At 43.4% G+C, this 21,601-nt stretch overlaps 1 protein-coding gene across 3 annotated transcripts in view; it reads left to right on the top strand.

Annotated features, from left to right (window-relative positions):
• The first annotated feature begins 877 nt into the window (after positions 1 to 877).
• LOC143302173 (uncharacterized) overlaps positions 878 to 21,601 on the top strand; it is a 52,749-nt gene continuing 32,025 nt past the window's right edge. For all 3 annotated transcript variants that reach the window (XM_076616712.1, XM_076616714.1, XM_076616713.1), the window contains exons 1-9: positions 878 to 1,058; positions 6,238 to 6,356; positions 6,969 to 7,042; positions 13,972 to 14,129; positions 14,651 to 14,828; positions 15,415 to 15,700; positions 18,069 to 18,129; positions 19,350 to 19,610; positions 20,144 to 20,298. In XM_076616712.1, coding sequence (XP_076472827.1) covers positions 6,252 to 6,356; positions 6,969 to 7,042; positions 13,972 to 14,129; positions 14,651 to 14,828; positions 15,415 to 15,700; positions 18,069 to 18,129; positions 19,350 to 19,610; positions 20,144 to 20,298 — 1,278 coding nt within the window. In that variant the 5' untranslated portion in view covers positions 878 to 1,058; positions 6,238 to 6,251. The remainder of the gene's footprint in view (positions 1,059 to 6,237; positions 6,357 to 6,968; positions 7,043 to 13,971; positions 14,130 to 14,650; positions 14,829 to 15,414; positions 15,701 to 18,068; positions 18,130 to 19,349; positions 19,611 to 20,143; positions 20,299 to 21,601) is intronic.

Consider the following 21,601-nt stretch of genomic DNA (forward strand, 5'->3'; position numbering starts at 1 on the left):
AATGTGGCGTCTAGTGTGTTGCTCAGTCTATCGAATGTATTTGGAAAAGCCCACAGAGACTGTTCCGTTTTGAAGAAATCTGCGCAATGTTGGTTTGGAAATGATGCCAATATTCGTTTGATTCGCAATTTAAGCATCGTGCTCTACCTTTCATGCTAGACTTACGGCCGCTCCCTCTCTCTAACTTTCTTTCTTTGAGGCGATCGATGGTGTGATGGCCTCACTGTCAAGTTAGTACCTCTTTTTGGTATTCTTTGACTTTTCTGAGGATTTCCGATTTTCAGAGATGTAGGCCACTCGTTGTTGCGTTACCAGCAAGTCTGTCAGCTCGCTCATTCCCTTAACACCTGCATGTCACGGGCAGTATGACCATGTAAGTTTTTGAAACTTCTGGGCTACCGATTTCAGTGACACGCACAAAGAATTTGATATATCTGAACACAGGGAGTCATTGATTTCCTTTGATTCATCAATAATTTGAGCCACACAGAGAAAGCAGCCAGAAAACTAATAAAGTGGCAGTTTACTGCAACTCGGATCAACCGTTTCTGTTGTCATTAGAACTGAAGGAGATGCAAAAATGACGTCATGGAAGTGACAGTTAGATGAGTACATTTTCGAACACGCATTTTCTGATGACGACAAAATATTACACCGGAAGTTATTGTCGAGAGAAAATTGACAGACAAAATCGAGAAAGATTGTGCATTTATTTTGCAAACCCTGGAGGAAAAAAATGCACTTTGAACACGTATTTTCAACGACTTTCAAGTTACAAACATGTGCAAATGCACTCTGGACTGAGAGAAAACAACAATTTGCTATGACCCCAATTCGCGCATGCGCATTTGCTTACTATCGTTCATCTGAATGTTGTTCAGCAGCCGTTCGAAGATAGTGTGCAGGCTTTCGTTTTCTTGTCTTCGTTGATGTCTGTAGCTGTTAAATCATAACATTTTGTGTATTACTTCGTTGATATCATCTTCGATTTAATGATTTCACCTTATATTGACTTTTCGACTTTGTAACTTGTGGCAAAAGCAATTCAAGCAGAGGAGGTAAGGAAAATACTCTCTTGACGTTTTGTGCAGAACGCTCAACATGTCAATAACGTCGGCATATCATACAAAAATATGTCGACTTTCTTTCATAGCGCTTTATTACTTACTTTCATTATCGAAAATCAACTAAAATTGATTTTACAAGAATGAAGGAGAGTTCTGTTTTGAAATAATTTATAGAGGACGCCTGGGTAATGGCGTTGAAGTCAGCTGTAACACTACGGGCAACGTTAGTTACACTTCGCCAGCGGGATAAAACGTCTCCTGAACGAGTGACCCGAGTGAGCGAAGATCTTGATAAGTTGATAACTTGTACGATTATCTGATGTAACCGAATATTGAAAATACAGTTTTGGTACTCTGTATCATCGTATAAGGCCAGAAACATAATGCATTGAACATTATGCATTGACTGCGGGAAAGAAAATTAGAAGTGTAAAACTGTGGCATGAGTCTATTTGAACTCTTGTCTCATTGTTGTCATATTCTGAAACACAAACGTTGGTTAGATTCAGTTTATACTAAAAAAAAAAAAAAAAATCAGTATGCTGACCTGTCATGCCATAGCACATCCCAAATACCAGTGTTTTTTTCTTTGAGTAATTTATGGTTTTGAGGCAAAATAACCTGCTATTACATTGGCTTTGGCAAAACATGTTATGATGATGGTTCACAGTTTTTATTTGGTGTCTTTGTTGTTGCTGTTGTAAATGTAGTGTGATGTGCAGTTTTTATGTAATTTTGCTCAGTCATACATACATATTTATATGAAAAATTTTTTTTTCAGCATTTTATGACTTTCAAAGCAGAAGAGACAGGAGAATCTTTTCTTGGCACATATATGTTTAAAAGTATTATTTCATAGTGATCAACCAATTTTCAGGCTGTGGAGACAATTATGACAAATTGCTATCATACTTTTGATTACTGAATTGTCAGCTGCTGTAGTATGAATTATTAAAGATAACACTTTATAGAAGTATGTTCCTCTGGTGTTCTTGTAAAGTTCTGTGTTTGGAGAAAAATGTCATGCTTTGAAGTATTAAAAAGATTAAGGAAGACATGGAATTGGTAGTTTTGATATTTAATGGAAAACATTGTTTTCATTGGCTGTGTTTCTGAGATTATGGAAATTCTTGGCTGCAAGTGAATAATAATAATAATAATGGTATTTATATAGCGCTGAATCTTGTGTAGAGACAAAAAAGTGCTTTCGCACCAGTCATTCACACGCATGCATAACTCTAAAACTGTAGAAAACTAAAGACAAGGAAGGGCAGGCAACGGAGGCTATTTTGGTCTAGATAAAGCTATGAGATATTAGAGCAATCAGAAATTTCCTTTTAACAAGATTTAATCAGTCTGTTAAAGCCAAGTCCTAGATGACTTGATATCAGACCTGTACTCAGACTTCCATTACTCTTGAGAATGAAATTGCCAGGACTTACTGATTTATTGGTTTTTCCTTGATTCTGGTTCCATCATGATGAATTTATACTGTTGTAAGCCAAAATACTCAATTTCCCTATAGAGTAGACTCAGATTATCATAATGGTAAGAATCACATGATCATTTACAGTTCATGGTAAAACTGGTATAAAATGTTTGTTTTTGCTTCATTAAGTTGCATTATATTATTATTGATTTTTTACAAAAAGTTACATGATATTGATTAAAAATGGATTATGAACGATCCTGATTTTGGGTTGGGGACGATGAATGGGAAGTCTGTTTGGGATGGGCAATGTTTACATTGTGACACTCCTGAAATCAGGAATGTAAGATTTCCAGAATGGGAGATCCCTTTTGGATTGGCAGTACTATTAGATTAAAATTAGAAAGGAAGGATTCTTTTTGTTTTGTATTAGTTTTTATAAACGGACACTAATATACAGATCAATCCATAATGGAAATAGGATTATTGGTGCAGTGTGGATGAGAGAATATTAATGATTCAGTGTCAGATTTTAATTTTTCATTTGTTTTACTGTTAGACTGGTAAGAGATAGGGCTGTTGGTTACTAAGCTTAAAGTAAAAATTCCCAGCAATTGCCTTCGGAAGTCTGATTCGACAAATATATTTGAGACTGTCATTTCTATTTACTTACTTGTGAAGCGTAAGCCATTGAGTTCAAACATTTATGAGTAAAACTTTCAAGAGTAAGTGCAATTTAATCTGCAGTATCCACAATGTTCCCCTCAAGACAGAATGAGTAGTGTTAACAAGGCGTGGACTTGAACTCAACCACTGACTAGTGCCAGTCATGCAGATGAGTGGAGGGGAAGAATTGTGGATATAACTATTTCACTTTTTTTTAAATATGGAAGTATCTTGATTTTGATTATGAATAAACAGCTATACTTTTTAAGTGTGGTGAACCAACTATGCAGATATGGTATTGCTTAAATATGACTCACACGGTCGACTTTATCACCATACTACTTATCAGTAATACATTTATAGGACAAAGTGAACCTTAGTTGGTTGCGATGAAAGCTGGTGGTTGATCATTTTCACATGTATTTTCTCTCCTGATTCACCTTCAGGGAGTGTATTTATGTGAAAGGTGCTGCTGAATGATATATTTGCATGTTAAGAAGTATACACAAAATTGAAGTAAAGAAGTTGAGTTTTTGTACGTGTGAAATTGTAGCCATTTTGAATATCAATATGCCTTTTCAGTTGGTATTTAGAAAAAGAAGAAAGAAAAAAATATTAGAAGCAATTAGCAAGCCACTTTCTGGTCAGTGGTCTTATGTATTAGCTGAAACAGTCACTTCCAGTAGCAAAACGTTTCTCTTAAACTGTGAATGCCTTGGTTTGAACTATAAATTAAGTACAAGAAAATGAGAAAGGTGTTGTTGTTTTTTTGCCCATGATCTGTGCATATCATTATTGATGAACAGAAAGCTTTCGCCTCAGGAAAAATCCCTGAGACATTATATATATTTAACAGAACTGAAAAAGTTGTAGCCCATTATTTTGTTCATCCGATTGGCCATTTGGGCATCCTTTTTATCATGCTGCTTATCCTTAATAAACCCCCATAGATCAGTCTTTGTCAGGCAGGTGTAGGGACAGTTGCAGTACTGGCAGTCCCCAGGGTCACCATTAAGCCCACCCAATAGAGGAGACCCTGCCTTGCCACCCTGTCATGCACTTCAGTGGTATTAACCAGTGTTGGTTCTGATTAAGCATCAGTAAGACACATCCTCTGATGATGGCAGTGATACTGCTTGGTTGCTGAGCCACCTTACTGAAGTGGAGAGATCGCCATACGTGCACACACACAGTAAGCATCCACCCCTGGGTGCACATACTACATGATAATGATTTCATTGGAGGGAGAGAAAAAGAAAATCGGGGAAAGGGTGGGAAGAGACAGACAGCTGTGCTTCATCTTATCCAAAGGCCAGTTTGAAGAGCTGGGTTTTCAAATTTGTTTTGAAAGAAGACAGAATTGGTAAGTGCCGGAGATCCAGAGATAGTTAATTCTATACAGAAGGTGCTTGATACTGAAAGTCTTTTTGGATAAATATTATATAAAAAAAGAACTTTTCCTCTTGCTTTGTGCCCTTGTATCAAGGCAGTGATTATTTTTGGATTTTTAAAAAAAGATAAAATTGATTGATTGATTGATATGGATACTTATATAGCGCCTATCCTCGGTCAGAGACCAAGCTTTTAGTGCTTTACAAACATGGGGTCATTTGCACAACAGGCTGCCTACCTAGGTAGAGTAGACTGACGGCTGCCACTAGGCGCTCACGATTCGTTTTCTGTCATTCAATTAGATATCAGGCACGCACACATACACACTCAGACACGTAACATTTTACATGTATGGCCATTTTGTTTATTTACCCCACATGTAGGCAGCCATACTCCATTTTCGGGGGTGTGCATGCTGCGTATGTTCTTGTTTCCATAACCCACCGAATGCTGACATGGATTTCAGGATCTTTAACATGCATATTTGATCTTTTGCGTGCATATCCGCACGAAGGGGGTTGAGGCACTAGCAAGTCTGCACATGTGTTGACCTGGGAGATCAGAAAAATCTCCCACCCTTTACCCACCAGGTGTTGTCACCGAGATTCGAACTCTGAGCCCTCAGATTGAAAGTCCCAACACTTTAACCAGTTGGCTATTGTGCATATGTAAGTTTCCAAATTGTTGATTGAGAATTAATGACTCTGTTGATCATATTCTTTTGTTGCAAATATCATATGCATACTTAATGAGGCATGTTAGTACAGGACAAAAATGCCAGAAAAGCCCAACCCCCACTCCCCGGACTCCCATCAGGTATATTTATTGTAATTCCCTACTTGTTGGTTCACCCAGCTACCTCATTGACATTCATTGCTAGACTTCAAAAAGTCCAGAACTATGCTGCGTGTCTTGTCTTCCGTTCCTTTAAGTTTGATCACGTCTTTCCTCTACTTCATGCTTTACACTGGCTTCCAATACAAGAATGAATTATTTACAAAGTTGTCTCTCTTTGTTTCAAGTCCATTGAGGCTTCTGGTCCACAGTATCTTTCTGATCTCATTCATCCTTACCCTCACGCCAACTCCGCTCTTCTTCTGACATCCGTATGCTTAGGATCCCCCCTGCTCGAACTAAAACGTATGGTCAACGCAATTTTTCATTCCAAGCCCCCTTTCTTTGGCATCAACTTCTTCAGCCTCTCCGTCACTCATCTTCACTGCAATCTTTCAAATCCAATCTGAAGACCCACCTTTTCCTCGCCTGATTAATTCTCAACAGCTCATCTGTTTCCAGTATGAACTAAAATGACTATTAGTGACTAAGTTTTGATAGTTTCAGAATTTGTTGGTAGTATTTTTGATTGTGTACTATTTACGATTGTGTGCTGTGATGTGTGTGTATGCGTGCGCGTGTGCTTGTGTGTATTGTAGGTGTGTTTTGGGTGTGGGTTGGGGTTGGAGGGGGGGTGTGCATAATTTTTAATGTTTGATATCTTGTGTTTAATTTTTCCTTTTTGATATTTACATATGTGTTCTATTTGTAAATGCCTAGGGCTTATTTTCAAGATTAGGCATAAATGCTCAGAACAGCAGTAATAATAATAATATAGTTCTGGTGTCTGGAACTGGATAAGTTTACTGGAGCATTAAAAAACCAAAATATGTATTTTTTTTGTTTCAGAGTTTAGGTGAGTGATGGAAAAGGAGGATGCAGCTGGTGTGGTGGAGGATGAAGAGCAAGCTGAAAAACCGTGTCGTGAGGACACACCAGGCCCCATGCCGGAGCACCAGTACACGCGGGTCAGTGGACTTAGGGTTTCTGTCATCAAACCTCGTTGATTGAAGGGGGTATGGGTGGTTGGGGTTAGCCTTTCAGTGAAGGGTTATATCTTAAGATTAAAAGATATATATTGGAGAATTTAGCTGGAGAAAGGGATAATTGAGGATTGGAATTGTCATCTAGAGAACAGTTTCAACAGAGTATTACTTTACAATCCATTACTTTGTCTCAGATAACTGACTTCAGTTCTTAACAAACAAGCAAAAAAAGAAGTCAAAATATAATTGTGATTGCTGAGCACTTGAAAATTAAAGATATTTGTTAACATTTGTAAAATGATTGGGGGAGATGAAGAAAACTTTGGAAGCCACCTTGTTTTATTCTTTTCAACTAAAAGGTGTGTGAAATGAAATGCTTGAAAAAGAAAAAGACGGCTGTCAATCTGTCACAGACTTCTTGGACTTTCTTGCGAAGTGAGATGTGACAATTTATAACTCCTCCAGTGAGTGCATGTTGAAAACAACTTGAAGTGTGTAAAAATATCAAATTGGTCAGTTTCTTTGTGGATTTGGTATGACATGATTTGATTATGAATTGTGTTATCCAATTTTTCCCTTCATTGATGTTGACAGGAAGAGCTGTTCAAGATAGCAAATTCAAAGCTTTCCAAGCGTAGGCCCAGCTGCTTAGACAAGAACTTTGACACGTGAGTGTTTTTTTAAAATTTTTTTTTACATGCCTCTTGTGTAAGGACGTGGGGAAAGTGCCTGGCGTTCAGTGTATCAGTCCATCTGTTGTGTCAGATGCTATACACAACCATATCTTTACCAGTAGATCTTAGATTGGCATTCTGGTTTGTCCAGATGTTAGGGGTTTAGCAGTTAATGATAGTTTCCCCACATAAAAATTCTGTTAGAAATTTACTCCTCCTGTCACTGTGACTGTCCTTGTTTCTTCTCTCTGTCTCTCTCTCTCTGTCTCTCTCTCTCTCTCTCACTCTGTGTGTGTGTGTGTGTGTGTGGTCTCTACCATTTAAATTTTCTGTATTATTAAGTTTAACATGGCACACATGTTTTGGGAACATTCTGTTATCCTGTTTGCTGCATCTTTTTTTCTTTCTCTTGTCTTTCCCTTTTTTGTCTGGATTAGCCACTGTATCCCCCAACAAGTTGTCCCACTCACTATATCTGAAATATTGATTTTAATTACACATACTTAACCGTGACCCAACTAGTGCAGACTCCGGAAGGGGTCTGACATTCCTGTCCTGTGCAAACTACTATCCGCATATGCGGAGAAAACGAAACTATGGCCGATAACCTCCCGGAAGTAGGTAACCTCTCCTTTGTCCCTCTGGCTAGCGCCCTCTTTTTCCGGCAGCCATTATGACTCCTGTTCCTGTGCTCTCCATACGGCTAAGTTTTTTCATATTTTCTGTCTGTCTGTCGATTCTCTGGCGTCCTTGTTTTTTGTCAAATTTTGTCTCGAACCAGGTCACATAATAATATGGTTCGATTGGGATATCGGGCTAAAATTAAGGCGCGATAGCAATCGATTCGTGGACACTCTGGGCCCTCTATTTCTGGCCCTCTCAACAGCGCCAACCCGCCTCCTTCACTTCCTTCGCTTCCTCCAGTCGACTCCAGACCTCCACCACCTCTTGCACCCTCTCCGGCGACTTGTAGGGGTACATTACCCCATACTCAGGTCAGTGGTGCCATTGATGTTTTCCTTTTTCAATTCGTGAACGAACTCGACGAGATCCGCATTTCTTGGCCCTGCCAGTCGGCAGGACACCCGAGTCGATCTCCTCTTTCACTTTTCCCATGTCAACAATGGAATGTGCCATAACCTCTTTGGGAAAACAACACCATACATGGATCCGCACGCTAGACTGGGCCCCATGTGCGATGCGTCCTTGGCGGTGGCCGTGACATTGGCTCGCGCACCCCCCACGCGGCATGCCTCTTCCTTCTCGGATCCTATGGCGACCGAGGCGCTTAGGGATGCCCTCCCCAGGGGTAGGGAGGAAGGTGGACCACTAGGGGACATGCTTGCCCATGCGTGTGCACCCTCCCCTTGTCCAATTTTCCAATCCAAGGGAGACAACTGTTTCGGCAACCTTGCCGGTGACCGCTGCAGTTACTTCCCTTTACCGGCACGACCCCTCGCCAACAGTGCAGGTGCGTGCACGGTCCCTTCAAGCTTTGCGGTGATGGCCTAGAGGTAACGCGTCCGCCTAGGAAGCGAGAGAATCTGAGGGCGCTGGTTCGAATCACGGCTCAGCCGCCGATATTTTCTCCCCCTCCATTAGACCTTGAGTGGTGGTCTGGACGCTAGTCATTCGGATGAGACGATAAACCGAGGTCCCGTGTGCAGCATGCACTTAGCGCACGTAAAAGAACCCACGGCAACAAAAGGGTTGTTCCTGGCAAAAATTCTGTAGAAAAATCCACTTCGACAGGAAAAACAAATAAAACTGCACGCAGGAAAAAATACAAAAAAAAAAAGGGTGGCGCTGTAGTGTAGCGACGCGCTCTCCCTGGGGAGAGCAGCCCGAATTTCACACAGAGAAATCTGTTGTGATAAAAAGGAATACAAATACAAATACAAATGACACCATCTGCCACACCGCCAGTTGCTGCTGTTTCCCATCCACTAATGGCGTCTCAGCAAGCTGCTCAACCAAACAACCAGCAACCCATTGTGAACTTGCTGCGGCAATTATGCACTGATGCCACACCTAGCGCCTGCTCCACCCCTTGCGCACTGAGCAGATGCGTGCACAGCCCATTGAACTTTGGCAGTGCTGGTTTTTTCTGCCCCACTGCATAACTCCACTGTTACCCAGACTAATATCGTCAATTCCACGTTGGAGTGCCTCTTGATAACTTGATCCTGCCACTCGGCAGTGTTTGGGCTGATCTTGTCTATCCCTTTATCCGTCAACACACAACAGTTGAACGTTGGTCCTCTAGCAGGAACTATTTGCGCGATTGGACCGCCGTTCACCTACAGGGGGATGCACATCCCACGGCAAGCCGATGGACTTGCCACCCCCTCCTCTACGACGCCCATAACACTGGTTACAGCGCCATCATGCCACATGTCCCGACTGCCTCGTGTCCGATGGCGACCGATTCGGGTCGGGATGCCCACGGCACTTAGGGACATTATTATTATCGGTTACGGTGGCATCGAACCACGGACTCTCATACGCAGCATGACGCTCCTCCCTCTACAGCGAGGAAACGTCACACCAGGGGATATGTGCTTTAAAGACACCATCCTTTTTGCCGAATATCGGCGCCAAGGGAGGCAACTCTGCATTTGTAACCGACACAGCACGTCACTCCTGCCCCCCGTGCTGTCCACCAACGATGTTTCTTCGATTTCTCATTGGGTGGTCATGCCCATTCATGGACTTTACACAGCAACTGCACCTTTCTTGCTGTTTCTCAGGCTATTGGCGATTGAACTTTTGGGTTCTTCATCCCCCACACAGGCACACAGCCCTCTGCAGGCAACCAGTCCTATTACCATTCTCTTCTTCTTATACACAATAACAGGAAATAAATCACAATATTTCCCCTTCTATCCTTTTGTTTTATTATCACAATCAACAATCACGATATATATATATATATATATATATATATATATATATATATATATACACATACATACATACATACACACACACACACATATATATATATATACACATACATACATACATACACACACACACACACACACACACACACACACACACACACACACACACACACCAAAAAACAAAACAAAAACAAAACAAAAAACAACAAAAAAACAACAACAACAAAAAACAACAAAAAAACAACACACACACACACACACACACACACACACACACACACACACATATATATCTCTGAGATATCTTGCTACATTTATACACATTTCTGCTTTCACTTGTACATGTATACTAATCCCTCAGTATACACATGTGTGTGAGCTTATGGGATAGGTTCAGACAACTTTCATATTAACATGTACAATTATATTTCTATCTCTAATCATTGGCATCTATTCATTGAGATTCCCTACATAGCAATATAGGCACACTTGCATTTGCAGGCTTCTGTTCACAATGCCCTGAACTCTGCGCCTACGTACTTGCACTTTATTCATATGTATATGTACATCTCATATTTAGGTGCATACACAGATTCCTTTCCATTACTGATTATGCATACTTACCCATTTACTTGGCTATATCTGTGCACGCTACACATATGCTTATACAGCTGCTTATTTCTTGTTTCATTGGCATTTTTCTGACATTACTTGAGTTGATTGAAGTTTATAATCCCCTTCCACATATATGTATTCATTTTTTATAAATTCATCCCTACCTTGCTTTCGGAGGACGACTGCACTCACAGACAAAAGTGCCTCATTCATACCTGAATGTATGCTCCTTCACATTTTAGTAGTGGCTGGTCCTTCCCATCCACAGGGCTAAGAATGCCCTCTCTTGGTGCAAGGAGGGACAGGGCAACCCAACTCATTTGCCTGCAACAATCAACCATAGGGCTGGAGATGCCCTAATAAACCATAGGGCTGGAGATGCCCTAACTTGGCACAAGGAGGGATGAGGCAGTCCAACTTGGAGGTGCCACTCCGGACACACATGCCCTTCATTCCTTCCCAGTTTGTAAGGCATCCTTTCTTCCCCCCCCTTGCCTACAACAACCCTTGGTTTGCACCACTGTGGTTGTGACAACAGCTCCACACGGGCCCTACATCCTAGCCAGCCTTCCCATGAAGGGGTGTCAATCTTTGCCTCCCAAATTTTAGCGGACCCAAAAACTGCCCACTGGGCAGGAGACAATCACTCTAAGCCCATCTTTTCCACTCCTCTCTAGTAGCAGAAGGCCTGGGTCATAATTGTTTTCCTCTACATTTGGGAGAAAAGCATATTGACGAGGACGGATACGTCTCACAAAGCACAACGAACCGTCCATTAGCCACAGGGGTGTACCTTTCTGCCCACTCATACCAGCACGGCAGATGCCGCATTCAAGCACATCAGTTCGCCCCATCACCTTGCTTGAACAGAGATCCAGCATCAACGTCTCAAACAATTGGCGTTTGAAAGCACTTTCTGCACTTGGTCTTCCATGCCCGATCATTTCAGCCTCAACACACAACCACTGCTGTGGTTACAGATGGGCATTCCTTCTCAAGCACTGTCTTTCCAATGAAACACTTCCGGGGGTTTCTAGCCTTGGCAGGCTATCCCATCATGGAGCCCCAGCCTTCAGTCAAGGGCCTACCAGAGGATGACTTTGTTGTCACTTTCCACACTTTCAGACACACGGTTGCACCACAAGACCCCATCAACTCTTTCCGGCTTCCTTACATTGCAACATAACCTGCATGGCGGACACCTTCATCCCTCAAGCACACAGCAGCTGTTTCCTGATTTACCCATGCTGATTGGTGTTCTCCTAGGAACAATATATGATAATCAGTCGTGTACGACAGTCACCATCAGAACAGCAGAGGAGGCAACTGCTGTCCCGACTATTCGGGCTGGAATTTGATTATACAATTTCTAGTAGAGAGTGTTTTGCCCCAGTTGCATCCCTGGTCCCTCGATCAAGAGGGCCTTAGGACTCATTATTGGGACGGATCCCAATGGCTAGTTAGGCCCAAGGCTACAGCACTAAGTCCCAGTGCAATTTGACTTCCAGTCTGAGAGACATAGTCATTCATGAAAGGCTAAGCTGCAAATGATTTCCCTTTGCAATTAAGAAACCACTGATAATACAGCTCTCACCTTGCAGTTGGCCATACTGATAACGTATGTCAGATCAGTGCTTCGATGTAAATAGCCAGTACAATGCATCTTGAGCCACTTACCTCCCTGTCCCCGCCCTGCTCCATCCCAGACTCAGTGCGCACCACACACAGCCAGAGGCCTGTCATGAATCTGGTCCCCTTTCTCACTAAAGAACCTTCAGCAAAATTTCCCCCATCGAAACCCTCTTCCATTTGGAATTCCACCACAGAATGAGACTCAGTGACCTGTGGGCACATGAAATGCACTTCCACAGCCTGATCCAACCCAGCCATTGACTGCCGACAACTTTCTGCAGGTTGCTCCAACATGCCACACTCAGGTAGAGAAGCCACCAAGCCTTCCGTAAGCCCCTTCGTGATGGTACCTACCTGGGCAATTACTCAACCCTGTCCCAGAGACACCAGGGACATCAAGTCTTTTGTTGCCAAATGTCTGCCATTCTATGCATAGGCAACATACCAGTGCTGTCATTTTTTGGCAATGACAAAAAAGTGGTGGGGGGAGCGCCCATTGCCTGTCAGCTGGCATGGAGGAGCTCTACAGATCTGGCTGTCATGCCTAAGGCAAGCCCAGCATGGCGACCTACCTCTGTCTCATGCCACAGTTTCCTTCAGACACAAAAATCACTTCCACTATCGGCCCACATCCGATGTGGAATCATCAGATCAAACCACATGTGCACCTCCTTGCATTGACGCTCAACCACGCTCAAATGAGACAACCCTATAAGGGTAAGTGTTTCCTTCCCTTCCTTTGATTCGAAGGGTTCTCAGTAAAGTGTGGATTCAACCCACCGACCTGATTTTCTTTGTGCTACATTTATCAGCACAGCTGTGGTCCACAGACCTCCTCCACAATACAGCTGTGGACCTCTGTCTTCTTTGCCCGCACCAGTATCCTTAGGTGACACAGTACACTCTACTTTCGTCGAATTCTACTTGAGGGACATCTATCGCTTCAGGGATGATGGCTCATCGACTTCTACCAGAGAGACGTCGCACGCCTGCGGGATGATGGCTCAAGAGGCATCGCTTCTGTGGTAGTTACACAACAGGCCATCACAGCACACAGACAGTAGAACAGGCGAGCCCTCCACCTTGTCACGCTATTCTGCACTAGTTGGGTCACGGTTAAGTATGTGTAATTAAAAGGAAATTTTCTATCTAAAATTACATTTAAATAACATACTGTGACCCAAATTTAAGACCCTCCCGTCCTCCCCGCTTCCTGTTCTCCCTGCTCGCTGCGCTGGTGATGGCATATTGCCGTCAAAAGAGAGCGCTAGCTAGCGGGACAAAGGTGAGGTTACCTACTTCTGGGAGGTTATCGGCCATAGTTTCGTTTTCTCCGCATAGGCGGATAGTAGTTTGCACAGGACAGGAATGCCAGACCCCTGCCGGAGTCTGCACTAGTTGGGTCACGGTAAGTATGTTATTTAAACGTAATTTTAGATAGAAAATTTCCCTTTTAAAGATATTTCGCAAAAAGGAGATCTAAACTAACTTTGTCCGTTTTGTGCATACATTAACACATAAAGTTAAAAAAAACAAAACTCAAAAGTTTTGATGATAAACTGCACAAATTTGTGAGCAGCAGGGTGATAAAGCGAACTGGTCACTTGTTGTGTATGGGACAGCATTGTATTCTTGGTCAAGGGAAAGGATATTTATTCTTGAATCTCGTAAAAAGGACTTAATTGTCTTCTTGTTTGTTTATGGACAAGGGATTTCCCTTCTTGTTTGCTCACTGATTGTTTTAGTATTTTGCCCTATTTTTGCCCTCAGTCCTGAAGGTCTGTGGGACCCAGAGAAATGGTACCGTGCGCTGTGCGGTGGTTCCCGGGAAAACTCACCCCAGACGGTGATGGATGGCCGTGACAGGGACCGTCGTCGGCCCCACGACTTTGACAGGGACCTGCTGGGTCGTAACAGGAAAACCTCGTGTAAGTTCCAGTTTTGTAGTCTGTGAACTAACTGCCTGTGCTCAGTTTGGTGTGGAGGGTGCAGGTTTGTGGACCTTCAGTCACCCTGGGTTTGACCCATGTGTGGTGGTGCTGTTCAGGGACATCTCTCTTCTGCCCTGCTCAGCCCCCCACCTCCCCACCGCCATGTCTCACTCTTCCCACATTATCCCTTCTTCCATGAATCAGTCTTGGGGGTGATTCCTGTTTCTGGATAATCTGTGCAGCTTGAAAAAAAAAAATCTTCTAAGGAAGGTTGGTTGAATGAATCATGCTTAGTGGAAAAGAATATTGGTTTCTTGCTCTGCATTTCAGGAAATCACATTTCAACAAACCACCTGCAGGAATGATGGCACTTAAGAGAATTGGAATAGTGTGTCATCTAATTTTAGGGATGTGATTGTCAAATCTTATTTTTTTGTCTTTTCAGTTGTCAAAATATGTATTTTTCAAGGCTTTGTATCAATGTTTTGTGATGCGGTAGAAATGGTGCGTGTTGACAGCATCAGACCCCAGGGAGCGGGTGAAGGAGGAGCAGGATGGCATTGTGCTGAGTCCTCAGAGACGCAACTTCAGCACCGGCTGCCAGGTGTCCAAGACCTCCTCTGGCATGGGGGGTGGGGGGTCCCTCTATCGCCAGTCGAGCTTGAATGACTACAAAGAGCGGGATGATCGCGACAGGTTAGTCATTGGTGTAGTTACACTATTTTAGGGGTCCCTCTATCGCCAGTCGAGCTTGAATGACTACAAAGAGTGGGATGATTGCGATAGGTTAGTTGTTGGTATAGTTACACTATTTTAGGGGTCCCTCTATTGCCAGTCCAGCTTGAATGACTACAAAGAGTGGGATGATTGCGATAGGTTAGTTGTTGGTAATTTTACCCTATTTTAGGGGTCCATCCCCATATCACCAGTGCAGCTTGAAGGACTACAAAGAGCAGGATGATCGCGATAGGTTAGTTGCTGGTATATTTACACTATTTTAGGGGTCCCTGTTTGCCAGTCCAGCCTGAACGATTACAAAGAGCGGGATGATCGCGATAGGTTAGTTATTGGTGTAGTTACACTATTTTAGGGGTCCCTCTATCACCTGTCCAGCTTGAAGGACTACAAAGAGTAGGATTATCATGATAGGTTGAACAGTAATTTCCAGTGTTTTGAAAATAGAAGCAAAGATACCTTTGGAGAGTATTGTGGCCAACTGATATTGTCGGTGACAGGATGCTTGATGAAGCATCAAACTGATGTCTCGCCTTTTGCTCTCCAGGGACCGGAGAGACCAGCGACGGATTGGCAGTGGTCGGATACAGATTGACAGGGACCAAGGCCGGGACAGAGAGCGGGAGTACCATCGTTTCGATCGTGACGACCGAGATCGAGGCGACCGAGACAGAGACCGTGGAGATAGGGACAGAGACCGAGATCGCATGGATAGGGACCTTGACAGAGACCGAAACCGCATGGACAGAGACCGTGACCGCCGCTACATTAATGACAGGTCTGACCGATTTCGTCGAGACAACAGGGACTTTGGAGACAAAATGGCAGAGAGGGTAAGTCTTCCTCCGCTCACTTCACTCACTCTCTTGTACTTTGATAGGGACGTACAGTTATCACACCATCTTGAAAACAATCAGGGTCATCACTGCCTTTGAATTTCTGTCAAAACTGGTTGACAATTAAGTTTATAAGAACATCATTAAAGTGTCAAGTATGATGGCATGTATTTGTAGGGGGATGTTTTTGTAATTTATTGTTTGGTGTCATATACTGTACCATGTCAAACTGATGCAAACTAGGTCTGTCTGTTTGCTCTGCTTGGCCAAATTTTGCGTGGCTAACAGTGAAAAGATGACTTGCCCGGTCCGCTCTTAGCTGATCAAACACCTCTAAAAGCTACAAGCGCTGAATCATTCCTTTGGCCAAGGCTCCGATGCCATCTCGTCTTGCACTTTTTTTGGCTGTTAAGCTTGTTCATTTGGCCTTATTTTGTTGCATGCGGCAATAGGATAGGATTTTTCGCTGGGTGCCTAATCGCAGTTACCATACCTTGTACGTCATCCCACGACAGCAGGAATCATGATGCTGGGATCGAGACTCGGCAAGAGACTCTCCCAGGCCCGGAGCTCATGATTTCTCCTGATAGGGACCGCAGTGATGCATATTTAGACGCAGATTGCGGAGACAACACTCGTACCATTACGACTGTCATCTGGTGTGATGCAGACGACATGAAGGAGATGGCATGATGTCATGCGATCGTGGCTCTGGTGGAGTAGTTCACAATTGAATGATCAAAGTAATTCGGTCAAACAGATGAAAATTAACTAATTGATCAAACAACAGAAAGTCAAACTTTATTCCACAGTTGTTTTTATTTCATTCTAGTTCATATTAGGTATTGTCAAATAAAAAAAACTTCATAATTCGGTCACGGTCACCGATTTTCCAGGTTTTGACGTCAGTTTGGAGTACCTACTACCAGCCTTCACTTCAATACTGTGCTGGCTTGGCATGATACTGGGGGCGCCTCTCTGAAGGAAGCTAGAAACCCCAGGAGAGTGCCTCTGTAGGACTTGTTCTTGGTGCTTGATTTCATTCAAAAGCAACCCTTCAAGCCTTTGGGTACTGTTCCTTTGGACTTACCCTCAAGACCACTTTCCTTCTGTTGCTGGCCACGGGCCGTTGTGGAATGCCACAAGATCTGGCCTTCCACATAGTTCCATCACCCTCCGTTTCCCTCCAGAGTTCCTGGCTAAGAACCAAGACCCAGAGGTCCCTTCCCTCTCTCTGAGGGTCAGACCTTTGTCTGATATTCTTGCCCAAGATGATGAGGATAGGCATCTCTGCCCTGTTTGGTGTCTCAAATACTTTCGGAATAGGTCTTACCACAGGCGTTCTTCTCAGAGACGTCTTCTCATCTCCCTCAATGAGAATTACAAGAAAGACATCGCTGCAGGCACCATTTCCCACTGGGTTTCCGAAGTCATTCTTTGAGCCTACTCTCATTCTCACAGGGATATCAGTTGTATTAATCCCAGAGCACACGAACTGTGGACCATAGCCACTTCGGCTGCTTTCCAGCACTCAGTGCCACTGCAGCATGTCTTGGAGGCAGCCTTCTGGTGTTTTGAGAATCCCTTCATCAACTTCTGCCTCAGGGATTTCTGTATGGCCAGGGCTGACGGTTCCAAGGGGATTTCCTTTGTCACAGCTAACACTGCCGTCTTGGTTATAAGGGCTCCCCATGCAAACCAGTAGGCGTTGCCCTCCTCCATTTGCTTTAAATTCTGCATCAGTTTGACATGGTATGGTATATGACACCAAAAGGAGTTTGGTGATACATACACTTACCATGTCAAACTCGAATGCTCACCCATCCGTCCCTGCACCTCTGCCGTGGTTCTCATCGGGCATTTTCTCGATGGCCACGGATTGATTCAGTGCTTGTAGCTTTTAGAGGCATTTGATTGGTTAAGAGCGGACCAGGCAAGTCTTTTCACTGTTACCTGTGCGAAATTTGGCCAAGCAGAGCAAACCGATAGGCCTAGTTTGCATCAGTTTGACATGGTAAGTATATGTATCACCAGACATGGAGTATAATACAAACTCCTTCTTTTAAGCATGTAGTTGTGTAAAGTAGAACCACAGAGAAATAGGTTATCCAGTTTCACTGAAACTACACATAATGCAACTTAATCTCTGTCCATTTATAGGCAGCTGAAGAAAATATGGAAAGATTTCAACTTTCTTCTTCACTCAGTGATTTTTAAAATGAGCGATCATTTCACTGACATCTCTTATAACACAATTTCATTTTGACCAATGCCAGGAACTTGTCATATGGAAGTTTCTGTTGTTGTTTCGTCTTACATTATTCATGTACTGAGTTGCTCACTTGCTGTTTTTACTTTGTTTCAGAGGGACAGAGATTTCAGAGACAGGGACCGTGATAGGGACAGAGATGACCGGCGATACGGGGGTGAGTGTGTTCTTCGTGTGCTGCTTGTGTGGATATGTTCATTTAGCATGTGTGAATGAAGGCTTGCAGTTTGTATAAGAGTGCATGATAAAATCTACTGCCTTTGCAAATACGTTGTAGATGGGGGCTGAATGCTGATGAAAAATGTGGATGCATGCATTTCCTCAGAATGATTAAAAAATGGGAAAAGCTGTTGAATATTTGTATCGAAATTAGGGACAATTTACCCCCAACAATTGGATCAGCAGAGCACTGTTCAGAAAATCTGTCTTGCAGTAAGTGATAAGATTTGAACAGGTGGATGCTAATATAAACCAGCAACCAGCAGCATTTTCACAGAATTAATCAATATTATCGTATGTTCATGGGCTGAAACTCCAGTATTTGTTTTTAGTGAGTGGGCTTTAATATAGATGATGGTTTTTACCTTGTATAGTATGGGGTTGTATTACATTGTTTTGGGCGGGTGTTTGCTGGCCGTTTTGTGTTTCAATATGATGGGTGCAGTTGCCGAGTGTTTAAATTGTGGACTTTCAATCTGAGGGTCCCAGGTTCAAATCTCAGTAATGGCGCCTGGTGGGTAAAGGGTGGAGATTTTTCCAATCTCCCAGGTCAATATATGTGCAGACCTGCTTGTGCTTGAAACCCCTTTGTGTGTATACAAAAGCAGAAGATCAAATAAGTACGTTAAAGATCCAGTAATCCATGTCGGCGTTCGGTGGGGTATGGAAACAAGAACGTACCCAGCAAGCACCCCGAAAATGGAGTATGGTTGCCTACATGGTGGGGTAAAAAAACGGTCATACTTGTATACATGAAAGTGAATGTGGGAGCTGCAGCCCATGAACGAAGGAGGAGGAGAAGAAGTGTATCAATATCCTGGTGGATGCTGATAGCATTATGGGATATTGAACATTGGTAGCTAGTCTGATGAAACTGTCAGCACACTGAAAGGGTTAAAGCACTAGCAGGCCTATATTTCTGTTGTTTAACTGAGAAACTGGAAACAGTTGCCACCCTATGTCCCACCATCAAAGCTGGGATTCAAACCATAGACCTCACAGACCTGCAGGGTCAAACTCCCTATACTCTGACTGTGCGGCTGTCATGCCAGTTGCTGGTATTGATGGCCTGTTTGCATAATCATGGCCTGTGCGTTTTGCTTCGAGACCAGAGATAACTGATCTGCTCTTTGAAACGATCAGGTTATTATTTTCAAGGTCGCCGACGACACGTTGAGGAGGAGACCCCAGAGTGGTTCACAGGTGGCCCCACTAGTCAGACAGAGACGATTGAACTGCGTGGCTTTGAGCGGGAAGGAGGCCACAAGTCCCACAGGAACCATAAGGAGCCAGAGGAGGAAGAGGAGGAAGGTGGGGTGGAGGAGGAAGTGGTGGATACTGAGATGGAGTATCATGCGGAAGAGAAGCCAACACCTGCGGAGGTGGATGAAGCTGGGGATGCCAGGGACGGTGCTGGGGGTATGTTGTTCCTTGCTTTTTCCCTGTCTTTTGTTTTGATTGTCTGATTGTTTTGTTGGTTTTGTGTCAGTTTTATAAGCTTCCTGTGTTACTTTTGATGTTTTTTTCTGTGTGTTGAGTTACTGTGTGAATGTTTTTAAGTGAAGAATTTGTCTAGTCTTTGTGTTGAGTCTTTTAACGTGCTATGGTGTCTTTATATCTTCATCACAGTCTCAACCACCACAGAGCATTGTTTGAAAAATCTGTCTTCTGAGCTTCCATTCACACTCGGTCTCCATTTTTGAGAAGGTAGAATACCTCTTTGGAGAATTTGAGGGTGACTCAGTTTCCCACTGGGTTTTTTTCCTAAATGTACAGCTTGTCTGCAAATGTTTTAGAACCCTTGTTCTTGTTTTGTTTTTCTCAGATTTTTTTTTTTTAATTGTAAAAACAACAACAAAACTTTGGCAAATGTGTCAATGCATACAAAGATATGTGTATGTATGGTCAAGAGTATATGTGGAATGCACAGTGAACTGTACATCATGTGACAGGTCAAGGGGAGTGCAATGGGTCATTGGCACATGCTGAAGACACCTTCACACCAGAGGGCTCTGCAGCCAGTGCTGGTGAGCAGTCTGCCCACCATCCTCACTTCGGCTTCGACTTCAACCAGTTTTTCAACGTTGAACACATTCCAGGACTCGGAGTAAGTGGCACATTCCCTGTTGATGCACATGTAGAAATAAAGAATTTTGCAGTTTTGTGAGATTGCTACCGTTATCAGTTCATTTCTTGCTAAAGTTTCACTTAAAGGTACTGGGTTGTTTTTTTTTTAGTCATGTTGGTGACGTGTGAAAATCACTAATTCTTATTTATTTTCCAGAGTTGCATGTAAACGTCTTTTGGTCTTATCTTATTTAAAATAGTATTATTCTTTCTCCCTCCCTTCTTCAATCATTCATACCCCCAAACCCTCCCCTCCCCCCCAGCCCCCGAACCCCTGACCCCCCAATCCCCCTTCCTTTCCGAATCCCCCAGAGCATGATGAGGTAAATAACGGTGCTACCTATCAGTGGTATAATTCCCCCCATCCTCCGTCCTTTCAATCATTCATACCCCTCAAACCCCCCTCCGAATCCCCCAGAGCATGAGAAGGTGAAAAGTGGTGCTAACCCTGAATGGTATAATTCCCTCCACCCTCCTTTCTTTTAATCATTCATATCCCCAAACCCCCCTCCGAATCCCCCAGAGCATGAGAAGGTGAAAAGTGGTGCTAACCCTGAATGGTATAATTCCCTCCACCCTCCTTTCTTTTAATCATTCATATCCCCAAACCCCCCTCCGAATCCCCCAGAGCATGATGAGGTGAAAAGTGTTGCTAACCCTGAATGGTAGAATTCCCTCCACCCTCCTTTCTTTTAATCATTCATATCCCCAAACCCCCCTCCGAAATCCCCCAGAGCATGATGAGGTGAAAAGTGGTGCTAACCCTGAATGGTATAATTCCCTCCACCCTCCGTCCTTTCAATCATTCATATCCCTCAAACCCCCCTCCGAAATCCCCCAGAGCATGATGAGGTGAAAAGTGGTGCTAACCCTGAATGGTATAATTCCCTCCACCCTCCTTTCTTTTAATCATTCATATCCCCAAACCCCCCTCCGAATCCCCCAGAGCATGAGAAGGTGAAAAGTGGTGCTAACCCTGAATGGTATAATTCCCTCCACCCTCCTTTCTTTTAATCATTCATATCCCCAAACCCCCCTCCGAATCCCCCAGAGCATGATGAGGTGAAAAGTGTTGCTAACCCTGAATGGTAGAATTCCCTCCACCCTCCTTTCTTTTAATCATTCATATCCCCAAACCCCCCTCCGAATCCCCAGAGCATGATGAGGTGACTAGCGATGGTAACCATGAGTGGAATAATGTCCCCCCCTCCTTTCTTTCAACCATTCATACCCCCAGTGATGAGAGATGACTAGTGGTGCTAACCATGACGGCGGTGTTGGTG

This window comes from Babylonia areolata, chromosome 29 (assembly GCF_041734735.1).
Source record: "Babylonia areolata isolate BAREFJ2019XMU chromosome 29, ASM4173473v1, whole genome shotgun sequence".
Classification (NCBI taxonomy): domain Eukaryota; kingdom Metazoa; phylum Mollusca; class Gastropoda; order Neogastropoda; family Buccinidae; genus Babylonia; species Babylonia areolata.